This window comes from Pristiophorus japonicus, chromosome 1 (genome assembly GCF_044704955.1).
Source record: "Pristiophorus japonicus isolate sPriJap1 chromosome 1, sPriJap1.hap1, whole genome shotgun sequence".
Lineage (NCBI taxonomy): Eukaryota > Metazoa > Chordata > Chondrichthyes > Pristiophoridae > Pristiophorus > Pristiophorus japonicus.
Window position 1 is genome coordinate 201,269,080 of NC_091977.1, and position 24,382 is coordinate 201,293,461.

At 45.6% G+C, this 24,382-nt stretch overlaps 1 protein-coding gene across 1 annotated transcript; it reads left to right on the forward strand.

Annotated features, from left to right (window-relative positions):
* Window positions 1-6,395: 6,395 nt before the first annotated feature.
* Window positions 6,396-20,270, forward strand: LOC139240410 (proteinase-activated receptor 1-like). Its single transcript, XM_070868955.1, has 2 exons — window positions 6,396-6,690; window positions 17,917-20,270. The coding sequence occupies exons 1-2, from the start codon at window positions 6,624-6,626 to the stop codon at window positions 19,131-19,133; spliced, it is 1,284 nt and encodes a 427-aa protein (XP_070725056.1). The 5' UTR covers window positions 6,396-6,623; the 3' UTR covers window positions 19,134-20,270.
* Window positions 20,271-24,382: the final 4,112 nt, after the last annotated feature.

The window sequence follows — 24,382 nt, forward strand, 5'->3', positions numbered from 1 at the left end:
TAGACCATTCAGCCCCTCAAGCTTGTTCTGCCATTCAATGACATCATAGCTGATCTGCATCCTAACTCCAATCACTCACCTTGGCTCCATATCCCTTAATACCCTTGGCTAGCAAAAATCTATCAATCTCCGATTTAAAATAATTGATTGAGCTAGCATCTATTGTTTTTTGTGGGAGAGAATTCCAGACGTCTACCACCCTTTGTGTGAAGGATGTTTCCTAACTTCTCTCCTGTATGGCCTGGCTCTGATTTTAAGGTCATGTCTCCTTGTCCTAGACTTCCCCACCAGTAGAAAAAGTTTATCTTTGTCTATCCTATCAATTAATTTAAAAATCCTAAAAACCTCAATCAAATCACTTCTTGACCTTCTATATTCCAGGAACTACACGTCTAGTTTATACAATATCTCCTAATCTAACCATTGGAGCCCTGGTAACATTCTGGTGTATCTGCACTACACTGTCTCCAAGGCCAATATGTCCTTTCTACGGTGCGGTGCCCAGACTTATACACTGTACTCCAGATGTAGTCCAACCAGGGCTTTGATTAACTGTAGCAAAAGTTCCTCCTCTTTATATTCCAGCCCTCTGGTTATAAAGGCGAACATTCCTTTAACCTTTTTGATTATGTTTTATACCAACTGCATTTTAGTGAAGCAAAAGCAAAATAAAGCGGATGCTGGAATCTGGAATAAAAACAGAAAATGCTGGAAATCTCAGAGGGTCAGGCAGCATCTGTGGAGAGGAAGCAGAGTTAATGTTTCGGGCCGATGACCCTTCATCAGAACTGGAGAGTGTTAGGAAAGAACAGATTCTTAACAAGCACTGAAAGGGGTAGGGGAAGAAAGAACAAAAGGGAAGGTCTGTGATAGGTTGGAAGACAGGAGAGTTTAGAGAGACAAAAAGGGATGATGGCCCAAATTCAAATGGGAATGCCAGGAGTTAGAAAAACATTAGTCAAGATAGGGTGTGAATGGTGGGATAATGACCAACTGCCATTAGAGACAAAGAGAATAAAAGACAGGTGGTGGGGGGGCGGAAGGGAGCCAAAGATTGGCAGAGGTTACAATCTGAAATTTTTGAACTCGATGTTGAGTCCAGAAGGCTGTAAAGTGCTTAAACAAAAGGATGAGGTGCTGTTCCTCGAACTTGCGCTGAGCTTCGTTGAAACAGTGTAGGAGACCTAGGACAGAGAGGCCAGAGTGGGAATGGAGTTGAGACTTAAAATGACAGACGACCGGAAGCTCCGGGTCACACTTACGGACTGAACAGAGGTGCTCTGCAAAGTGGTCACCAAACCTACGTTTAGTCTCCCCAATGTAGAGGAGACCACATCGTGAGCAGTGAATACAGTATACTAAATTGAAAGAAGTGCAAGTAAATCGCTGTAGTATTTGGGGCCCCGAAGGGAGGAGGTAAAAGGGCAGGTGTTGCATCTCCTGCGCTTACACGGAGAGGTGCCGTGGGAAGGGGGGCGGGTGCTGGGGGTGACTGCGGAATGGACCAGGGTGTCATGGAGGCAGCGGTCCCTTCGGAATGCTGAGAGGGGAGGGGAGGGGAGGGGAGGGGAGGGGATGTGATTGGTGGTGGGATCAAGCTGGAGGTGGCGGAAATGGCGGAGGATGATCCGTTGACCGTGAAGGCTGGTGGGATGAAAGGTGAGGACAAGGGGAAACCTGTCGTGGTTCAGAGAGGGAGGGGAAGGGGAGAGAGCAGAGGTGCGGGAAATAGAATGGACACGGTCGAGGGCCATGTTAATCATGGTGGAGGGGAATCCTCTGCTGAGGAAAAAGGAAGACATGTCAGAGGCACCAGTGTGAAAGGTGGCATCGTGAGAGCAGATGCGACGGAGACAGAGAAACTGGGAGAATGGAATGGAGTCCTTACAGGATGCCGGGTGGGAGGATGTGTAGTCCAGGTAGCTGTGGGAGTCGGTGTGCTTATAGTGGATACTGGTCAAAAGCCTATCCCAGAGATGGAGACAGAGAAGTCGAGGAAGGAAAGGGAAGAGTCAGAGATGGACCATGTGAAGATGAGGGAAGGGTGGAAATTGAATGCAAAGTGAATGAAATTTTCAAGTTCAAGGCGAGAGCAGGAAAGGGCACCGATACAGTCATCAATGTACCGGAAAAATAGGTGAGGGTGGGGACCCGAATAGGACTGGAACAAAGAATGTTCCACATACCCCACGAAAAGGCAGGCATAGCTAGGACCCATGCGGGTTCCCATAATTTGGAGGAAGTGAGTGGAGTTAAAGGAGAAGTTGTTCAATGTGAGAACAAGTTTAGCCAGGCAGAGGAGGGTGTTGGTGGATGGGGACTGGTTGGGCCTCAGCTTGAGGAAGAAGCGGAGCGCCTTCAGGCCATCCTGGTGGGGGATGGAAGTGTAGGGGGATTGGACGTACATAGTGAAAAGGAGACGGTTGGGATCGGGAAATTGGAAACTGTTAAAGTGACGGAGGGCGTCGGAGGAGTCGTGGATCTAGGTGGGAAAAGAGTGGAAAAGGGGAGAAGAAATGGAGTCGAGATAGTGATCTGCATACATGCACCCTTAAATCTCTTTGGACCCTCACTGTTCCTGGCTTGTCATCATTTCAAAGCTAATTTGCATTAGTAGATTTGAATTGATAATGATGTCAATGCAGATTGGGATAGATTTTTGCCATCATCTGGGTATAGCCTTGAGAAGAAAATCAGGCGTATGTACCAATATAGAAACATAGAAAATAGGTGTAGTAGTAGGCCATTCAGCCCTTCGAGTCTGCACCGCCATTCAATATGATCATGGCTGATCCTCTATCTCAACACCATATTCCCGTTTTTTTCCCCATACCCCTTGATGTCTGTTAATTCTAGAAATCTATCTATCTCTCTCTTAAATATATTCAGTGACTTGACCTCCACAGCCTCCTTTGGTAGAGAATTCCACAGGTTCACCACCCTCTGAGTGAAAACATTTCTCTTTATCTCAGTCCTAAATTTCCTACCCCGTATCCTGAGACTGTGATCCCTTGTTCTAGACTTCCCAGCCAGGGGAATCATCCTCCCCGCATCCAGTCTATCCAACCCAGTCAGAATTTTATACGTTTCAATGAGATCCCCTCTCATTCTTCTAAACTCTAGTCAATACAGGCCTAGTTGACCCAATCTCTCCTCATACGACAGTCCTGCCATCCCAGGAATCAGTCTGGTGAACCTTCGCTGCACTCCTTCTATGGTAAGTATATCCTTTCTTGGGTAAGGAGACCAAAACTTCACACAATACTCCAGGTGTGGTCTCAACAAGGTCCTGTATAACTGTAGTAAGACATCCTTGCTACTGTTCTCAAATCCTCTTGCAATGAAGGCCAACATACCATTTGCCTTCCTAACTGCTTGCTGCACCTGCATGTTTGCTTTCAATGACTGGTGTACAAGGACACCCAGGTCTCTCTGTACATTGACACTTCCCAAGCTATCACCATTTAAATAATCCTTTGTCTTTATGTTTTTCCTACCAAAGTGGATAACATTTATCCACGTTATACTGCATCTACCATGTGTTTGCCCACTCACTCAACCTATCTAAATCACCTTGCAGCGTCTTTGCACCCTCCTCACAACTCACAATCCCACCTAGTTTTGTGTCGTCACCAAACTTGGAAATATTACATTTGGTTTCCTCATCCAAATCATTTATGTATATTGTGAATAGCTGGGGCCCAAGCACTGATCCCAGTGGTACCCCACTAGTCACTGCCCGCCACCCCGAAAAAAAACCGTTTATTCCTACTCTGTTTCCTGTCAGTTAACCAATTTTCAATCCATGCCAATACATTACCCCCAATCCCTATGTGCTTTAATTTTGCACACTAACCTCTTATGTGGGATTTTATCAAAGGCCTTCTGAAAATCCAAATACACTACATCCACTGGTTCTCCCTTATCTATTCTATCAGTTACGTCCTCAAAAAAAACTCCAGTACGTTTGTCAAACATGATTTTCCTTTCATAAATCCATGTTGACTTTGTTTAATCCCATTGATATTATGTAAGTGTGCCGTTATCACATCCTTTATAATGGACTTCAGCATTTTCCCTACTACTGATGTTAGGCTAGAACCGGTCTGTCGTTCCCTGCTTTCTCTCTCCCTCCTTTTTTAAATAGTGGGGTTACATTTGCCATCCTCCAATCTGCAGGAACTGTTCCATAATCTATAGAATTTTGGAAGATGGCAACCAATGCATCTACTATTTCCATGGCTACCTCTTTTAGTACTCTGGGATGCAAATCATCAGGCCCTGGGGATTTATCAGCCTTCAGTCCCATTAGTGTCTCCAGCACTATTTCGTTATTAATAATAATTTCCTTTAATTCCTTTTGCTCACTAGACCCTTGGTTCCCCAGCATTTCTGGGACGTTATTTGTGTCCTCTTCCGTGAAGACAGAACCAAAGTATTTATTTAATTGTTCTGCCATTTCCTTGTTCTCCATTACAAATTCTTCTATTTCTGTCTGTAACGGACCTACATTTGTCTTCACTAATCTTTTCCTTTTTACATACTTTAGAAACTTTTGCAGTCGTTTTTTATGTTCCTTGCAAGTTTACTCTCATGTGCTATTTTTCCCCTCTTAGTCAATCTCTTGGTCCTTTTTTGCTAAATTCTAAACTGCTTCCAATCCTCAGGCTTGCTACTTTTTCTGGCAACTTTGTATAACTCCTCTTTGGATCAAATACTATCCTTCATTTCTTTTGTTAGCCATGGTTGGGTTACATTTCCTTTTGTGTTTTTACGCCAGAAAGGAATGTATAACTGTTGCAATTCATGCATTCATTCCTTAAATATTATCCATTGCCTATCCATCATCATGCCTTTTAATGAATCTTCCCAATCTATCATAGCCAATTCATTCCTCATAACTTTGTAGTTTCCTTTGTTTAGATTTAGGACCCTAGTTTCAAATTGGACTACTTCACTTTCCATCCTAATAAAGAATTCAACCATGTTATGGTCACTCTTCCCTCAAGGACCCTGCACAACACGACTGTTAATTAACCCCTTCTCATTATAGAATACCCAATCTAGGATAGCCTGTTCCCTAGTAAGCTCCTCAACATACTGGTCTAAAAAAACCATCTCGTACACACTCCAGGAATTCATCTGCCACAGTATTATTACTAATTTGATTTGGCCAGTCTATATGTAGATTAAAGTCACCTACGATTAGTGTAGTATTCTTGCTATCTCTAATTTCCTATTTAATGCCATCCCCTACACTACCACTACTGTTTGGAAGCCTATAGACAACTCCCACCAATGTTTTCTGCCCCTTGGTGCTCCTTAGCTCCACCCAGACTGATTCTACATCTTGAGTTTCTGAGCCAATATCCTTTCTATTGCTCTGAGTTCATCCTTTACTAACAATGCCACACCACCCCAACTTCCTTTTTGTCTGTCCTTCCTAAATATCGAATATCCTTGGATATTCAGTTTCCAACCCTGGTCACCCTGCAACCATGTCTCTAATTGCAACTATATCGAATCCGTTTACATCTATTTGTGCTGTTAATTCGTGTACCTTATTACAGATGCTTCGTGCATTCAGATACAATGCTTTTAAATTTGTCTTTTTAACATTATTAGATATCTTAACATTATTTTGTACTGTAGCCCTATTTGTCTTATTGCTATTTTTTCTTACCTGGACCCTATTTGCTAGTGTACTCTTTTGTTTGTATGCTCTGACCCTTCCTGACATAATCTGGTTATCCTTACCACAATCACTTTCCTGCATTGCTTCCTTTTCTTTTCTCTTTAGCATTCTAGATTGCTCTCCAATGCGACCGTCCTCCCCCCCCCCCTTATTTAGTTTAAAGCCCTGTCTACCTCCCTAGTTATCCGGTTCGCTAGAACTCTGGTCCCAGCATATTTCAGGTGTAGTCCGTCTCCAGAGAACAGCCAGTGCCCCACGAATCGAAACCCACTTCTCCCACACCAACCTCTGAGCCACACATTTATCTCCCTGATTCTATTGACCCTATGCCAATTTGCTCGTGGCTCAGGTAATAATGCTGAGATTATTACCTTTGTGGTTCTGCTTTTCAATTTAGTCCCTAGCTGTTCAAACTCTCTCAGCAGAACCTCTTTCTTAGTCCTACCTGTGTCATTGGTACCTACGTGAACCACAACTGGATCCTCCCCCTTCCACTCAAACAGGAACTTCGAAGAAAGACTTGCATTTATATAGCGCTTTTCACGACCGCAGGACATCCCGTAGGCTTTATAGCCAATGAAGTACTTTGAACTGTAGTCATTGTGGTAATATAGGAATATAAGTAACATGGGAGGGTTAACTGGGGGAGGCATGTTCCCTTTAAGAACACTCCCCAAATATCCACAGTCAGCCTTGCCCCAGGATGTGTCGCGCAGGAATCGAATGGGCGATCAGAATTAGGAAACAAAAACTTCAAGCTGAACTCGTCTGCTAAACTTTCGGAGCTAAACCGGCAACCGATCTCACTGAGAGGGAAGGCCTGCAGAAGAGGCACGGAGGGAGGTGGTTGTGTGACTGGGGGTCAGCTACCGTCCCAACCTGAGCCGGACCAGGATTGTGGCAAGAACCGCAGCTCCTTCCACTCGGGATGGGCTGGAAAGTTCAGCTTGTGCTGTGGGTCACGCTGCTCCCCGCGGTGGCAGCTCTCAAACACGGTAAGAAATGGAATGGGGAGGGGGGCAGAGGGGAAAGGGATGGGAGGGTGGAGGAGAGAGAGGGATGGGGAGGGGAGAAAGGCTGAGAATGAGTTGGGGATGCCTGGGATTTCACAACAGTAAGTGTGGCACGGAGACCCAGGATCACAGTCGCCCCGGCGGGTAGCTGTGATCAGTACATCTACAGCCAACAGAACTCAGCTGGGAACAGTGTTGGGATTTAGTATCCCACACTTGACATTTTCAGCAGTGTAATATTTCCCAAGGAACAAAGTAAAATTGGCAGTTTATCCCAACACCATAGTCCCACTTTATTTAACAAGAGGAAGTCCAAAGGAACAGTATTTCCTATGTGTTTTACTCATATGATCCATACCGTACATTCGTAGTGCGAGATACCTTTTTAAAAATGTTAACATTCATTTAAAAATGTTAAAGATTTTGTTTTAGCGCAGTAACCTCACGTAAAGTTAATTTTTCATCCGTTTATTTGTAAAACAATTTTCAGGAAGGGCGAGTTAGAAACAGATCTGGCAAACGCCGATCATTACAATTTACACAGGAGAGCAGTCAATGATACATTTCGACATTACGACACGCCTGCCATGGTAGTCCTGAGTGCTCTGGGAAACAAACAGCACAGTTCACACACAGCGGGTTTAAGGAAGATTACCGGAAACTCGCTCCACCTGGCCCAAAATTCAATGGTTCCGGCAGATTATCCGCCCATTCATTTTCAAGTTGTGAAATGACGAAATATGGATTTCACATGTATGTTCATAACCGTGAAAGCTTAAAAAAGACAGGGAACTATTGTGATGGAAGAGTACGATCTTTTTAAAAATAGTACAGATCAGGAAGTATTCAGAGCAAAAAGTTACAGGGCTAGATTTTGCATTATTTTTGCATGCATAACACCCACTTAATGTCCATTTTACCACTGAAATGAGGTATAACACCCAGGTATCGCCCATTTAGCCACAAAATGGAAACTGACGCCCATTTTTCGGATAATTATCGGCGAGCGCTACTTTCGCCATGTACGTAACGCCAGGAAAAAATAATACCGCCCACCCACTTTTTTTGGGTGGAATCATCAGAATGGGCGAAACCAACACCCATAATATCGTCCAGTGTTACTTTCCGCACGTAATTAACGCTGAGATTCAATAATACCGACCACCCACTTTTTTTTGTCGTAAAGATCAAATTTGCCAAAACTAATGTTCAGGAGATCGACCAGCATCACTTTCACCACCTCGCACACTTCTCGCCCACAATATCACTCGCTCAAAACATCGCTCTGAAAAAGTGGAACTATTCTGAACTAATCACAGCGGTGTGGGCACCATTTTTCAAATCGCAGGACGCTTCATTGAAAAGGCTGCTTCAATCCATGGACTCTGGATCAGTTCCTATGGATTGGAGGTTAGCTAATGTAACCCCGCTTTTTAAAAAAGGAGGGACAGGGAATTATAGACCGGTTAACCTGACATCGGTAGTGGGGAAAATGTTGGAATCAATTATTAAAGATGTAATAGCGCATTTGGAAAGCAGTGACAGGATCGGTCCAAGTCAGCATGGATTTATGAAAGGAAATCATGCTTGACAAATCTAGAATTTTTTGAGGATGTAACTAGTAGAGTGGATAAGGGAGAACCAGTGGATGTGGTGTATTTGGACTTTCAAAGGCTTTTTACAAGGTCCCACACAAGAGATTAGTGTGCAAAGTTAAGGCACATGGGATTGGGGGTAATGTATTGATATGGATAGAGAACTGGTTGGCAGACAGGAAGCAAAGAGTAGGAATAAACGGGTCCTTTTCAGAATGGCAGGCAATGACTTAGTAGGGTACTGCAGGCTTCAGTGCTGGGATCCCAGCTATTTACAATATACATCAATGATTTAGATGAAGGAATTGAGTGTAATATCTCCACGTTTGCAGATGACGCTAAGCTGGGTGGCAGTGTGAGCTATGAGGAGGATGCTAAGAGGTTGCAGGGTGACTTGGACAGGTTAGGTGATTGGGTAAATGCATGGCAGATGCAGTATAATGTGGATAAGTGTGAGGTTATCCACTTTGGTGGCAAAAACAGGAAGGCAGATTATTATCTGAATGGTGACAGATGTCATGGTACATCAGTCATTAAAAGTAGGCATGCAGGTAGAGCAGTCAGTAAAGAAAGCAAATGGCATGTTGGCCTTCATAGCAAGAGGATTTGAGTATAGGAGTAGGGAGGTCTTCTGCAGTTGTACAGGGTCTTGGTGAGATCACACCTTGAGTATTGTGTGCAGTTTTGGTCTCCTAATCTGAGGAAGGACATTCTTGCTATTGAGGGAGTGGAGCGAAGGTTCACCAGACTGATTCCCAGGATATCAGGACTGACATATGAAGAAAGACTGGGTCGACTAGGCTTATATTCACTGGAATTTAGAAGAATGAGAGGGGATCTCATAGAAGCATATAAAATTCTGACTGGAATGGACAGGTTAGATGCAGGAAGAATGTTCCCAATGTTGGGGAAGTCCAGAACCAGGGGTCACAGTCTAAGGATAAGGGGTAAGGCATCCTGGACCGAGATGAGGAGAAACCTTTTCACCCAGAGAATTGTAAACCTATGGAATTCTCTATCACAGAAAGTTGTTGAGTCCAGTTCATTGGATATATTCAAAAGGGAGTTTGATGTGGTCCTTACGGCTAAAGGGATCAGGGGGGGTATGGAGAGAAGGCAGGAGTGGGGTACTGAAGTTGCATGATCAGCCATGATCATATTGAATGGTGGCGCAGGCTCGAAGGGCCGAATGGCCTACTCCTGCACCTATATTTTCTATGTTTCTAACTTCGGGGGAGTTTAGATTGACTCTGGAGTTCTTCTCAGGTGAAGTAACCATCTCAATAGAATTCTTTTCAGATTCTGGATGATTGGGTTTTACTGTAGGTGTCTTTTAGTGTAGAAATTATTGCTTCTGATCAATCACTATTATACTTTCATTGGAATGGGGCCAGCCATTTCTCAGCCTGCATCGATTAATACGCAGATACTGCAGAGTGCAAATGGCACAACGTCTAATGCACATCATTATGTGCCCAATCTAAGAGGTGCCAGAATGAGGAGGAGGTCCAGACCATACACACCCCGCACTTAGAGGGAGAAGAGGTCTTACCTCGACATATCCGAGCACACCTGGCTTCGGAAACTGCTTCCACAAGATGGTGATCACTGAAATATGCGACCTCGTCAGGCCAGATATGCAGCCTGCCATCAGGACATCACTGTCGGTGCTACATGTCCGGTTCCTTTCGGACCTCCGCAGTCGACATTTCCCCTCTGTCTCACCATGCCACACATCGCTGCATTAGATAGATCACGGAGGCCCTGTACGCGCGTAGGATGGACTTTATCAGCTTCCCCATGACCACGGAGGCTCAGACTGACATGGTTGGAGCATTCTACTGCATTGCTAAGTTCCCCAGGGTGCAGGGAGCAATACAGTAAGTATCACATCGCCATGCGGGCACCTTCTGAGGACCCAGAGCTTTTTTGTGACACAAAAGGATTTCACTCCCTGAAGGTCCAACTAGTTGTTGACCACGACCACATAATAATGGCAGTGAATGCCAAATGTCCGGGCAACTTCAATGAGGTTCACATCCTGCGTGAGAGCGCTGTATCTGACATCTTTAAGAGTCAGCCACAAGGACAATGCTGGATGCTTGGTGATAACCGATATGGCCTAGCCACCTGGCTGATGAGCCCCCTGCGTGACACCCACACCGAGGCCGAGAAGCGATACAACCAGAGCCACAGAGACACATGCAATGTGGTCCAGAAAACAATTAGTGTGCTTAAGCAACGCTTTAGATGCCTGGAGCACTCAGGAGGGGAGTTACAATATAACTCTGAGCAAGTAGCTAAATTTGTGATCGTGTGCTCCATGCTACACAACCTGGCTATCAGGAGGGTACAAGAATTGCCTGAATGGATTGATGGTCCACCTCAGAAGAGAGAGGAAGAAGAGGATGAGGGGCTGGATGCTGACCTCAGGTTGACTATGCAACCATGCCTATGCCCCCCTCCAGACTGCAGGAAAGGGCCCATGGTGGCTACATAGCTGTAAGACTCTTACGTCAGGAGCAATTTATCTGAAGGAACATTGCTGTAATTGACAAAGCTGACACACTGCTGTGTGCGTGCAGCTCTGACATCAATGGCCAGTTAAAGTTTAAGTCGATTTAAGTCAAGTTTTATTTAACCCTTTCATGTTAAGGAAGCATCAGTGTGTAACGGTCCAGCTATCTAAGACAATATGCAACAAGGTTATGTTGAATAAAAAACATTTTATACGACCATTGGTCTGAAATCATAAGTTTCACGGGCAAAAACACCCCACCTCCACCCCCACCCCAATTTTTCGACCATTGACATCAATCAAATGGTCAACATGTCCAGTAACACAGAACACAAATGCAAAACAGGAGGGTGGCCCCCTCCCCCCATACATTACAACAAATTGCATACACCCAGATGAAGATATAAGACAGACATCATCTGCGGACATGCACCTCACTTTCCTTCCTTCCTCCCCTTCTCCCCACCTCTACTCCTTTCCCTCCTTGCTCCACGCCGCCTGGTCGAAGAACTCCTCAGGCGATGCCTCATTGGGAGGGATAAAGGCAGAGACGGTGGTTGCATGGGTACAGGAGTGGGGGGTGCCGAGGTGGGAACATTCTCGGATCCAGAAGCAGGATCTTGGTTCTGCCTCTTGTGTCATTGGCACTGGTGGTGCGGAACCTAGAGGTGGAGTGCTGCACTCAGGGACCACTGGGAGGCCTGTGCCAGCAGTGTTCCTGGCTATTGCCTCCAGGGCCTCCGCCATCTGCAGAACGTACTCAGTCATGGTGCCGGAGATGGTGGCCAGCTGTCGGGATATGCACCCCAATGCATCGAGGATCTGGTCACCAATATCTACAGTTCTCCTGGACAACTTAACCATCTCTCCACTCTCATCTGGCACTCGTGGACTAGACCTGCCGCGTCCACGAAACCTCCGCGGGATCGGCGCCGTCCTGGGGACAAATGGGGTGTCCTGTGGCGAGGTGCTTGGGCCCGGTATCTCCAGAGTGGAGGCGGGAATGGCCGGAGGAGCACTGGATGGCCTTGGCATGGAATGCCTTCTGGAGCCTGGCGATGCTGGTTCCTCGAATTCAGCGCTCTCATCCGTGGAGAACAGACTCAGCAGATTGACAGGCGAGAATCGGAGCTTCTCAGTACCAGATGTAGGATCGTCCGCCGAGTCCTGCCCTACGCCCCCACCTTCTGGCCTCTGTGGTCTTGCCTGAGGCCGTGCTGCTGGTTGAGCTGTAAAACACAAATGAAGTTATTAGAGGAGAAGGGGGTGCTAGGGTCACAAGGTGAGTCCAATGCTACACACAGCATATGCATGACAAAAGCACCATCGCTATCAAAATCATCACAGACATCACATTTCATGACCATCAACACATTGTGCATTGCAATGATTTTCATTAGGCCAGCATTATGTGTAGGACAATTTTAGAACCCATCTATCAAATATTCTTCGGATATGAGTGGGTATGGCATCAATTGACCTTGCATCACCCAATGGTGTATACTTTACTCACGTGGCATCACTTCAGGTTCTGCAGCTTCTTGCGTGGCCATCCGGGTGTGCTTCCCCACGAGTATGAGCACCCGCTCCTCGATATTGGTGATGTCGCTGATGACTGGTGGGCCCCCCCCACCCATTCACCTCTGCACGGGCCTCATCGTTGATAGCTTCTTCTGTAAAAGGTAACAGGACAAATAAAGGAATGAGATCATTGTGTGATATCATTGCTAGGTACTGTCACAGAGACTAATACAACACATAACCAACAGATTTAATCATGATTATTATGATAATTATCATTCCTTACCTAACGACGTACACTGTGAACGCAGGCTTTGAGTACAACATTCCTGGTAAAAGTGAAAGACCTCACACCTGATTATAGTCACTCATGACTCTTACAAATCAAATTATATAAATATATAAATACATGTAAATAAATGCAATACTTACTCTTGCTGATCCAACAAGGTCGTTCTATCGCTTGCGGCATTGGTTGCCCTCACGCACCTCGTTGGTCGCCGACGAGACCATCTCTGCTATCTCGGCCCATATCTTCTGGTAGGCCTTTGAGGTGGGCTTCCCACACCCTCCTTGGGTCAAATCACCTCCTGCAGGAGGGAGGCCTGCCTTGTCCGAGAATCTCCTCACTCTTTTGCGCTCTTCAATGTGCTCCTCTCCCGCTCACTGCTCTCGCCAGCGTCAGTCTCCACAGCGTGCTGTGTTGCCTCCTCCTCTCCCTCTATTATAGGCACCAAATTCAGGCAAATATCTGGCTGGTAACAGCTTTTTTTTTCCCAATTTGCTCTAAAGCTCTAAGCTTTCCCTCCTTCCTCCCAAAGCAGCCGCACCACACCCAAACACGCCTTCACTCCCTCTTTCCCTCTCTCTGTCTCTTATGCACATGTCATAATGACCTTTGACCTCCTGAATTTGTAAGTGGTTTCCCTTAGGTGTTTTTGAAGCATCCCCACTTTACAATAGTTCTTACGCTGGGATTGATTACTGTACTGAAGAGATGAATGAGTCAGGGATGGGTACCTTGGTCCGAGTACCGGCAATGCTTTTATTAAAGTTAAAACACACACCTGCACCCAGTAAAACCACACACACCCTGGTGTGTGTAAAAAATAAATGCAGTACAATACACAGTCTGGCCCATCTAAACAGGCCCCGAACGCGAAGTACCCACGTCTAAAACCTCCCCTGAAAACCCTTAAGATATTGGTTGGGAGAACCCACTATACCCCCTCACACCATGGCTGTGATTTTAAAAGATGTGTGTGCAGAGATGATGCTCACCAATTCGTTGGCTTACTCGCTGCTTCTGATGAAAACTGTCTCTTCTGGTTTCTTCTCTCCGTCCCATATGAAGGTCTTGGTCCTTGTAGAGGTGAGGCGAGTGAGAGCAAGAGAGTGATGTGTGGCCACACGGCCTCTTTTATATCCCAATACTGTCCACCCTTTCAGGCTGAATAAAGTTTGTTTCGAGGCTTCCTGTGGGTGTGTCTTTTTGCCCAATAAAGTTTTCTTGTTTTCGAGGTTTCCTGTTTTGAGTCCAGTGATGGGTTTCCACTTCCGACCGGGCTGGGCTTAATGGCTTTCTATTGTTCTGGTATCTCATCCAGGTAATGGCTCGATCACTGATCAGTTCACCTGATCTACCTTTGACGAGTTCACATTGCTTAACAATGAACTGTCGATCTGCTAATCACCTGCAATGAATTGCCTTATCTTGGCCATTGTCTTCCCAGACCCCCTGCCCATCATTCTAAGTCCAACATGGAGCAGCACCTGGGCCTCTCCCACATACAGCTTCCAGCTTTTTCTGTGGTGAAAAAAATAGTAAAACACAATGTCCAATAAACCCTTGGGGATTCGATGCTTACAAATTGCGGGAATCGAGCGTTGCCATGACGTTGCTAAGGACGGCGGCACTTTACAGCAGAAGGTCAGAGAGATTTAACGCTAACGCCCATTTCATATCGCTCGCGGTAATGCCCAATTTCAAAAATGGAGACTAAAGACTTTGAGAATGGACGACAAGCCGGCGATCTGAAAACCCATTTTTACCGCCCACACTGGAAATAACGTCCATTTTTGGGCAATCTGCACAAAAGTGTAAAATCTAGCCCATAGTAATGTTCCTGAGACCAGATGTAACAGGAGATACAAAATGCATCAGGCAGAGTAAAAATGAAATTACCAATCCATATTTGGTAATTTCACAAATTGAAACTGAATGGACAGATAAACTGATTTTCTGTTCTATTTCCTACACCAGCCATCATTGTTGCCTCTCTGAGTATGATTACCAATTTATTGCTTATAGTAGGGGCACCAGGACATATATTGAGACTTTTACAGAAAGATGAGATTTCCATCCATCAGTTTGGGCCACTTTTAAATCCATATAGGGTACAAAGGACGGCAAGCTAACCCATTGTACCAACCAGTCCTCAATTGCACTTTAAAATATACATTTATATATATGTTTAGAAAATTGTTGGTGGTAAAATCACAATGTTACTGATTCTCAGGGCAGAAGGAGCGGGGGTTTGACACTGGCAACTTGTCACCTGCATGCTAATTCGGCTGACCACCAAGATGCTTTGGGCCCCTTGCTGCTCTGATTGGGCGGGAGGTACGATCACCACGCCGGCTGCCCACCCAACTTCTGCTGCAAACCTAAATTGGCCCTGACGTCTTTTAAAATAGAAGTGTTTTTATCTGTGTATTAGGTAGTATAACAACATGCTGCAGCCACAGTCAACTGTGAGAGAAGTTGTGAATTTAACCGAAAGATTTTAACAAATTCTATTGGGGTAACAATGAGCAAGTTATAGAATTCACAGTCTTATATAAGCTCCAGCCTGGATAGTGATAGTTAATTCTGCAATTGAGCTTTCATGCTCAAGAAATGGAGGCAATGAAATTGGTCTCGGGTGGTAGAGAATCGGCAGAACATTTTGTATCCTGCCTGATTTTTTTTCCATTGACTAGAGTGGGGAACAAAATCAGACAGGATGTAAAACGAGCTACCAATTCACAACCGCCCAGGACTAATTTCACCATATTCTATTAATGTGCCTCACCTGTGAGGAGCATCACCTACCGGCTGCACATATTGGGAAAACGTAAGTGCTCTGCCCTCGATTTTCCATCCATTCATTTTAATGAGCTTGTGGGAAAGGATGATTTAGTTAGAAGATTGCGCGCTGGATTGAGTTCAGCGTAATAAGAATCTAGAGAGGGAAAGAGCATGTATGTATGTGTACTTGGAACTTGAGCACGAGACAGGTGGGCGGCTCAGGAAATGTGCTGGAATACCCGCACCCTCCTGCCCTTCCAAATATGGCATCAGTATTAATGTCCTGGACGGACCTAAATTTGATGCAATTTGCGAACTATAATGAGATAATTTCTCTATTAATTTGTTTTGGTGGTGCTGATGAGGGATAAATATTGCCCAGGACTGGGGCATTGGTTTAACATCTCATCCAAAAGACGATGGGGCCAAAATTGCTCACCGTCCAAAACGAGGCGCACCTACCGTTTTCGAAGTGTTCTGGGCCATTCTGTAGAAATTCAGCATTTCGGGGTTTTTTTTTTTGAGCGGGGCGGAAGTGGGGGCAGGGCCGATTGGCCATCACAAGCGGACAGAAGTGGGGGCGGGGCGTAATAACCGACACTACAATACATCTGCGCTGCGCTGATGACGTCACCACACTGGCGCATCACAACGTCTCTCCCCTTCAGTTAAAGGGGAGGGCTGCTGCAAACTCTAAAGCCACTTTAGTGGCAAACACTGGGCCACCAGAGAGGGTTTCGGACGGGCCAGTAGCCTGGCACCCAAGAGGGGCTGCCAGGCAGCCTTTGACTGCCTGAAAGAGTAGGAGTAAATGGGTACTTTTCAGAATGGCAGGCAGTGACTAGTGGGGTACCACAAGGTTCTGTGCTGGGGCCCCAGCTGTTTACACTGTACATTAATGATTTAGACGAGGGGATTAAATGTAGTATTTCCAAATTTGCGGATGACACTAAGTTGGGTGGCAGTGTGAGCTGCGAGGAGGATGCTATGAGGCTGCAGAGTGACTTGGATAGGTTAGGTGAGTGGGCAAATGCAGTATAATGTGGATAAATGTGAGGTTATCCATTTTGGTTGTAAAAACAGAGAGACAGACTATTATCTGAATGGTGACAGATTAGGAAAAGGGGAGGTGCAACGAAACCTGGGTGTCATGATACATCAGTCATTGAAGGTTGGCATGCAGGTACAGCAGGCGATTAAGAAGGCAAATGGCATGTTGGCCTTCATAGCGAGGGGATTTGAGTACAGGGGCAGAGAGGTGTTACTATAGTTGTACAGGGCCTTGGTGAGGTCACACCTGGAGTATTGTGTACAGTTTTGGTCTCCTAACTTGAGGAAGGACATTCTTGCTATTGAGGGAGTGCAGCGAAGGTTCACCAGACTGATTTCCGAGATGGCGGGACTGACATATCAAGAAAGGCTGGATCAACTGGGCTTGTATTCACTGGAGTTCAGAAGAATGAGAGGGGATCTCATAGAAATGTTTAAAATTCTGACGGGTTTAGACAGGTTAGATGCAGGAAGAATGTTCCCAATGTTGGGGAAGTCCAGAACCAGGGGTCACAGTCTAAGGATAAGGGGTAAGCCATTTAGGACCGAGATGAGGAGAAACTTCTTCACCCAGAGAGTGGTGAACCTGTGGAATTCTCTACCACAGAAAGTTGTTGAGGCCAATTCACTAAATATATTCAAACGAGTTAGATGTAGTCCTTACTACTCGGGGGATCAAGGGGTATGGCGAGAAAGCAGGAATGGGATACTGAAGTTGCATGTTCAGCCATGAACTCATTGAATGGCAGTGCAGGCTCGAAGGGCCGAATGGCCTACTCCTGCACCTATTTTCTATGTTTCTATGACCGAATCCGCGGCCATAATTGTCGGCCCACCTGCAGTCGGCCGACAATATAAAATAACATGGTGTCGCCGATAGCGCCACCTTCCCTTTAACATTGGCTGTGCCTCCATGCCACAGAGAGTGTACCGATAGCAAAAGCTTGATTGATTCCTGGGATGAAAGGGCTGTCATCCGAGGAGAGATTGAGTAAAATGGGTTTATATTCTCTGACGTTTAGAAGAGTGAGAGTTGATCTCATTGAATTCTTAGATGGCTTGACAGGGTAGATGCTGAGAGGCTGTTTCCCCTGGCTAGAGAGTCTAGAACTCAGGGTCATCGTCTCAGGATAAGAGATCGACCATTTAGGACTGAGATGAGGAGAAATTTCTTCACACAGTGGGTTGTGAACCTTTGGAATTCTCTACCCCAGAGGGCTGTGGATGCTTCGTCGATCAGTATATTCAAGATAGATTTTTGGGCACTAAGGGAATCAAAGGATATGGGCAGGAAAGTGAAGATGATGTAAAAATTCAGCCATGATGTTATCGAATGGCGGAGCAGGCTCAGGGGGCTGTGTGGCCTACTCCTGCTCCTATTTCTTATGTTCTTATGTTTATGACATTGAGTGATAAGAAAATATTAATTATATTTTTGTTATCTTATTTTTCAGATAAGAACTCAAGGTCTCGGAGCAACATTTTAGCTAAAAGCTTTGCTGGTAAATCTCCAGTTAGGAGCAATGAATCTCTGCTTCACGATAATATGAACCGTGGTAACAATTCGCAGCAGAGCAGATTTGGAGCTTCACCCAGACGTGGATTTAATGGAAATAACTCCTTCCAAGACTTCCAGAAACACAAAATGGTTTATGTGACAGTTTCAGATCTAGCAAGACAATACCTGACAGGTTTATGGACGATTTTAGTGATTCCTTTTGTTTACACGTTTGTTTTTACTGCAAGCTTGCTTCTTAACTTCCTGGCAATCTTAATATTCCTCTTTAAAATGGGATTGACAAAACCGGCTGTAATTTACATGGTGAATTTAGCAGTAGCAGATTTGTTATTTGTGCTGATGCTCCCGCTGAAGATCTCCTACCATTTTTCTGGTAATGACTGGGGATTTGGCTCTTTCCTGTGCCGATTGGTTACTGGCGGTTTTTATGCTTATATGTACTGCTCCGTGCTGCTGATGATGTGTATAAGTGTTGACCGATTTCTCGCGGTGGTTTATCCATTGCGTTCTGCTTCCTGGAGGACCCGGGGGCGTGCGGTTTTACTTTGCCTTGTCGTGTGGCTGGCAGCTTTTGGTGGTGTTGTTCCACTTTTCCTTACTGAGCAAACTGTGTATGTCACTAACCTGAACATCACAACCTGCCACGATGTGCTCCCCCTCTCTACATTACAAAGCTATTCCGTCTACTATTTTCCCACTTTGTGTATTCTCTTCTTTGTAATTCCACTGCTTGTGACCTCAGCCTGTTACGTATGTATTATCTCAACCCTACATTCAGCAAATATGGCAAACCAGTGTGGAAAGAGACATGCTTTATTTCTGGCTATAATTGTGCTTTCTACCTTTATTGTTTGTTTTGCACCAACTAATATAATTTTGCTCATACACTACATTTATTTTTATCATGCAGCAAGTGACACTCTCTACTTTGCCTATATGCTCTGTGTGTGCATAGGCAGTGTGAGCTGTTGCTTTGACCCTGTAATTTATTATTACACCTCATCCTGGTTCTGGAATCAGTTAGGTCAGCTTTTGTATTCGAGGGAGGTTGCTAACCATCAAATAAAAGAGGCTTGCGTGAAGTTGGGAACTTCCACTCCTGACCAGGGCATCTGCAGAAAATTGTTCACGCAAACTGATTACATGTCCTAAGGTTCTTTTGGTAATGTTATAAAATACAACAGATTTCCTTCACTAAGGGATAGCCACCTGAGATCAAATTAGTCTGTGCTGTTCTTCATGCTCCTTCACTGTATGTGTCTGTGTACAAAATGTTACCGGTACCTCTGACCAAACCTTTGTCTTAATTGTACGGTTCAAACAGCATTTCCCTGTGCTTTAACTTTTGGGTTAGTTTGGGTTTTGCCTGTCTGTTGTAAGTTTAGACCACAGTGTCAACAGTAATTCAACTGCTGATGTCATAGGCACTTTAACCCTTGAACTCCAAGTATGCTGCATGGTGGACCAGATAAATCTGTCTAAAAACAGAAGGAAGTGCAACCACAGGGTCTGTTCCTCTGGGACTACCAATAACAGCTCTTCTCAAATAAATTCCACTGTTCTGCAGGCCTTTAATCTACCTACCTTCTGATTTGTAATCCATAAGGGTCATCATTTACTTGACAATTTCATAAGCTGTAAAAGTAAACTGACTTTAAATAATGGTGAGGATAAACCCTAATACAAAAGCAAAATACTGTGGATACTGGAATCTGGAATAAAAACAGAAAATGCTGAGATTTCTCGCATTTTCTGTTTTTATTGAGGATAAACCCTTTCATGCATTGTCATCGGGAGTGTTCTTGGCTATTAAATCAAATTGTTTGGTACTGTATTTACTCAGAAACAACTGAGAATACTTTTAGATCTGCAATAGAAGACATCAAGTGCCATCTATAAAGTCTCTCCATGCCAAATGTAAAACAGATGCAGCATGTCAGAGAAGTGTGTGGTACAGTGCCACAAAGCAGTGACAAAGCAAACCCAAAAGCTGAGAATTCTGTAGTTCCAAAATCTTCCACAGTTTATGAAAAGAGAAAAAGGACACTTCTACTGTAATGAGAAAATAAGCTTTTGGGTTTAAGACTGATTTGCAGAGGAAGGCAGAAATTCTTATTTTATTATTGTTTACATTCCTTGATTGTTATCTTCACTGTTAAAATGTAATAAAACATGTTGTCAGATATGATAAATTGAACAAAGTATGGCAGTGAAACCTTTGCATCTTGTGTCTGTCTCAATAATATAATAAAAATTTGTACATGATATATTTGATACTACAAAATATGTGTGATTTGTTGCGTGAGAAATACATTTGTCCACATTGTACAAGTGTAGTACATAAAAAGATCACATTAAATGAATCCAGGTATGTGTTGATCCTGAATTGGAGGCATAAGCATGTTTGTTTATTTATTTGAATGTTCCTTCTCTTGTTAGCCTCGCCAAGTTTCATCACATCCTGCAGGAAAGAGGGCATATTATGTGTCCGCCCCAAATTGACTGGAATGTCTTACAGGCAAAATGAGACAAACAGGTCACACCCCAAATCTCAGCACTACCCACCCAAAAAGCATTTCTTTGGCTGGCTGCATAGAAACGTCTCCTATTTTTGATGCAGCAAATATAGCTTCAGACAATGTCTGTGGCCTCTGCAATAGTGTGGTAACACCATTGTTGTACCATTTTTTAATGGGACTAGCTTTACACTATGGATGCAGCACACCACCAACAAATTCCCACACACCATACACTGAATAAACCAAGGTAACAAGCACCTATAAACCACCCCATTGTACTTGAATGAAGGATAGTCTGGTGATAATGATGAAGTTTAAAAAATCTGTAGGTAGCACCAGTACACAGTGCACAGAGTGTTATGATACAGGTTCAATCCCCTTCCCCACTGCCTTGCTGATATCAGTTGCAGGGCAAATTCAGAAGGATAGTCATTACTAGATTGTTTTGTGTGCACCACCTGGGTCAAGAGTAGCATGGATGGAGGCCAAAAACAACGACCCAACTCGGGAGCAGCAAAGCAGCATTACAGACGGCTTAAGGCCGAGGTCCAACAAAAAACCTGTGACCTAAAGAATAGATGGTGGGTGGAGAAAGCACAGGAGATTCATCAACTGGTCGACAGCCATGATGTGTGAGGATTCTTCGCCAGTCAAGGCCGCCTACGGCCCAAGCACCCAAGGCCCCACCCCACTGCTGGCCAAGAACGGGGAAACACTCATCAAGGACACCGAGGCACTCCGTATCTGCTGGAAAGAGCACTTTGAAGATCTCCTTAACCAAGACTTTGCCTTTGACTTGAGTGTCCTTGACTCCATCTCGCAGCAAACTAGCCGCCACCATCTCAGCAAAACCCCAACGTTGCACGAGGTAGAAAAGGCCATCCGTCAGCTCAAGAACAACAAGGCAACAGGAGTGGATGGAATCCCCGATGAGGCACTAAAGTATGACAGAGAGGCACAATTGGCACATATGCATGACCTCATCTCTCTCATCCGGAAGGAGGAGGGCATGCCGGGAGATCTCAGAGATGCAGTAATCATCTTTTTAAAAAGGGGACAAGTCCGACTGCGGCAACTACAGAGGAATCTCCCTGTTATCAGGCACTGGGAAAGTCATCGCTAGAATCCTCCTCAACCGTCTTCTCCCTGTGGCTGAGGAGCTGCTCCCAGAGTCACAGAGCAGATTTCGTCCACTACGGGGCACAATGGATGTGATCTTTACGGCACGACAACTGTAAGAGAAATGCAGGGAACAGCACCAGTTCTTGTACATGGCCGCCTTTGACCTTACAAAGGCCTTTGACACTGTTAGCCGCGAGGGACTATGGAGCATCCTCCTCCATTTCAGCTGCCCCCAAAAGTTTGTCGCCATCCTCCGCCTGCTCCATGACGACATGCAAGCCGTGATCCTGGCCAATGGATCCATCACAGATCCAATCCACATCCGGATCGGGGTCAAGCAGAGCTGCATCATCACGTTAACCCTCTTCTTGATCTTCCTCGCTGCAATGCTTCACTTCACACACAAGCTGGAGTGGAACTAAACTACAGAACCAGTGGGAACCTGTTCAACGTTCGTCATCTCCAGGCCAGATCCAAGACCACCCCAACCTCTGTCGTCGAGCTACTGTACATGGACGACGCTTGTGTCTGCACATATTCAGAGACTGAACTCCAAGTCATAGTCAACATCTTCACTGAGGTGTACGAAAGCATAGGCCTTATACTAAACATCCGTCAGACAAAGGTCCTCCACCAACCTGACCCCGCCACATAGCACTGCCCTCCAGTCATCAAGAAGGTGCAGCCCTGGACAATTTGGACCACTTTCCATACCTCGGGAGCCTATTATCAGCAAGTGCAGACAATGACGACGAGGTCCAACACCGCCTCCAGTGCGCCAGTGCAGCCTTCGGCCACCTGAGAAAGAGAGTGTTCGAAGAGCAGGCCCACAAATCTGGCACCAAGCTCATGGTCTACAGGGCTGTAGTGATACCCGCCCTCCTGTATGGCTCAGAGACATGGACCATATACAGTAAACACCTCAAATCGCTGGAGAAATACCACCAACGATGCCTCCGCAAGATCCTGCAAATCCTCTGGGAGGACAGACGCACCAACATTAGCGTCCTCGATCAGGCCAACACCCCCAGCATCGAAGCACTGACCACGCTCGACCAGCTCTATTGGGCAGGCCACATTGTTCACATGCTTGACACAAGACTCCCAAAGCAAGCGCTCTACTCGGAAATCCCACACGGCAAGTGAGCCCCAGGTGGGCAGAGGAAATGCTTCAAGGACACCCTCAAAGCCTTTTTGATAAAGTGCAACATCCCCACCTGGGAGTGTCTGGCCAAAGATCGCCCTAAGTGGAGGAAGAGCATCCGGGAGGGCGCTGAGCACCTCGAGTCTCGTCGCCGAGAGCATGCAGAAAGCAAGCGCGGGCAGCGGAATGAGCGTGCGGCAAACCAGTCCCACCCACCCCTTCCTTCAACGACTATTGTCCCACCTGTGACAGAGACTGTAATTGGACTGTTTAGTCACCTATGAACTCACTTTGAGTGGAAGCAAGTCTTCCTCGATTTTGAGCGACTGCCTATGATTATGACTGCCATGCTCAGGTTTCACTGTTCATTTGCTGCTGGAGATTGACTGACTACACTGCGTTTGAAGAGGACTTTCCGGGGCACTTTGTCAAGAGTTCACCAACATTCTATCTGTTATGTATGTAAACATTACCAATGTGTAAGACTTGCCACCAGGGGGCGCACCTGTGGGAGACCCAAGGGTCACCTGCACACCCTGAGCAAGCAGGTATAAAAGGCAATCTACCATGCTGCCTCCTCACTCTGGAGTTACAATAAAGAGACCAAGGTCACAACAGTTTGAGCTTAAGATATACAGTCTTGTGGAGTTATGCTAAACTTAACAATTGGCGCCAATTAACAAATCACGAACTTTCATGCAGTTATGGCTGCCTTTGGTATTCTTGAGAGATTTGTTGAGGGTGATGATTGGAAAGCCTTCGTTGACCGTCTTGACCAGTACTTCGTCGCCAACAAGCTGGAAAAGGCAGAAACAGCGGTCAAGCGCAGAGTGATTCTCCTCACCTTTTGCGGGTCCACGATATATGGCCTCATCAAAAATCTGCGAGCACCGATGAAACCAACGGACAAGACATATGAAGAGTTGTGCACGCTGGTTCGGGAACATCAAGTCGAAGGAGAGCATCTTGATGGCCAGGTATCGCTTTTATGCGCACCATCGCTCCGAGGGCCAGGACGTGGCGAGCTATGTCACCAACCTAAGACGCCTTGCGGGACCGTGCGTATTTGCTGGATTTTTGGGGGAAGTGTTGCTAGAGTTTTTCGTGCTTGGAATCGGCCAAGAGGTCATTCTTCGCAAACTGCTGTCTGCTGAATCCCTAGATCTGAGCAAGGCCATCCCGATAGCCCAGGCTTTCATGTCTACGAATGATAACACTAAACAGATATCTTTGCAGCATGTAAGCTCACTGGCAAGTACTGTGCAGAAAATAATGCCTTCAGCAGGCAGAACTGTACATGGCAGGGCCTTCACGCCTGCAGAGGCCAGACCTAGGATGACTCAGAGACCGCCGTGGGGCGTGAATGCGAATCCATTAACACCATGTTGGTGTTGCAGGGGTAATCATCGGACCCATCAATGTCGATTCAAGCACTACGTGTGCAAAGGCTGCGGAACAATGGGGCACCTCCAGCAAATGTGCAGATGGGCTATGACTCACCACCTGGCAGAATCGGCAGAAGATGACCGATCCGGTGTGGATCATGCTGAACGAGTAAGAGAGGCAACTCAACCCGAGGCTGAAGAGGAAGTGTATGGGGTACACACCTTCACCAC

Bases quoted from the DNA above. Each gene is read 5' to 3' on its own strand.
- LOC139240410 (XM_070868955.1), top strand. From the start codon at position 6,624: ATGGGCTGGAAAGTTCAGCTTGTGCTGTGGGTCACGCTGCTCCCCGCG. The intron at 6,691-17,916 runs GTAAGAAATGGA...CTTATTTTTCAG, and splicing joins GGTGGCAGCTCTCAAACACG to ATAAGAACTCAAGGTCTCGG.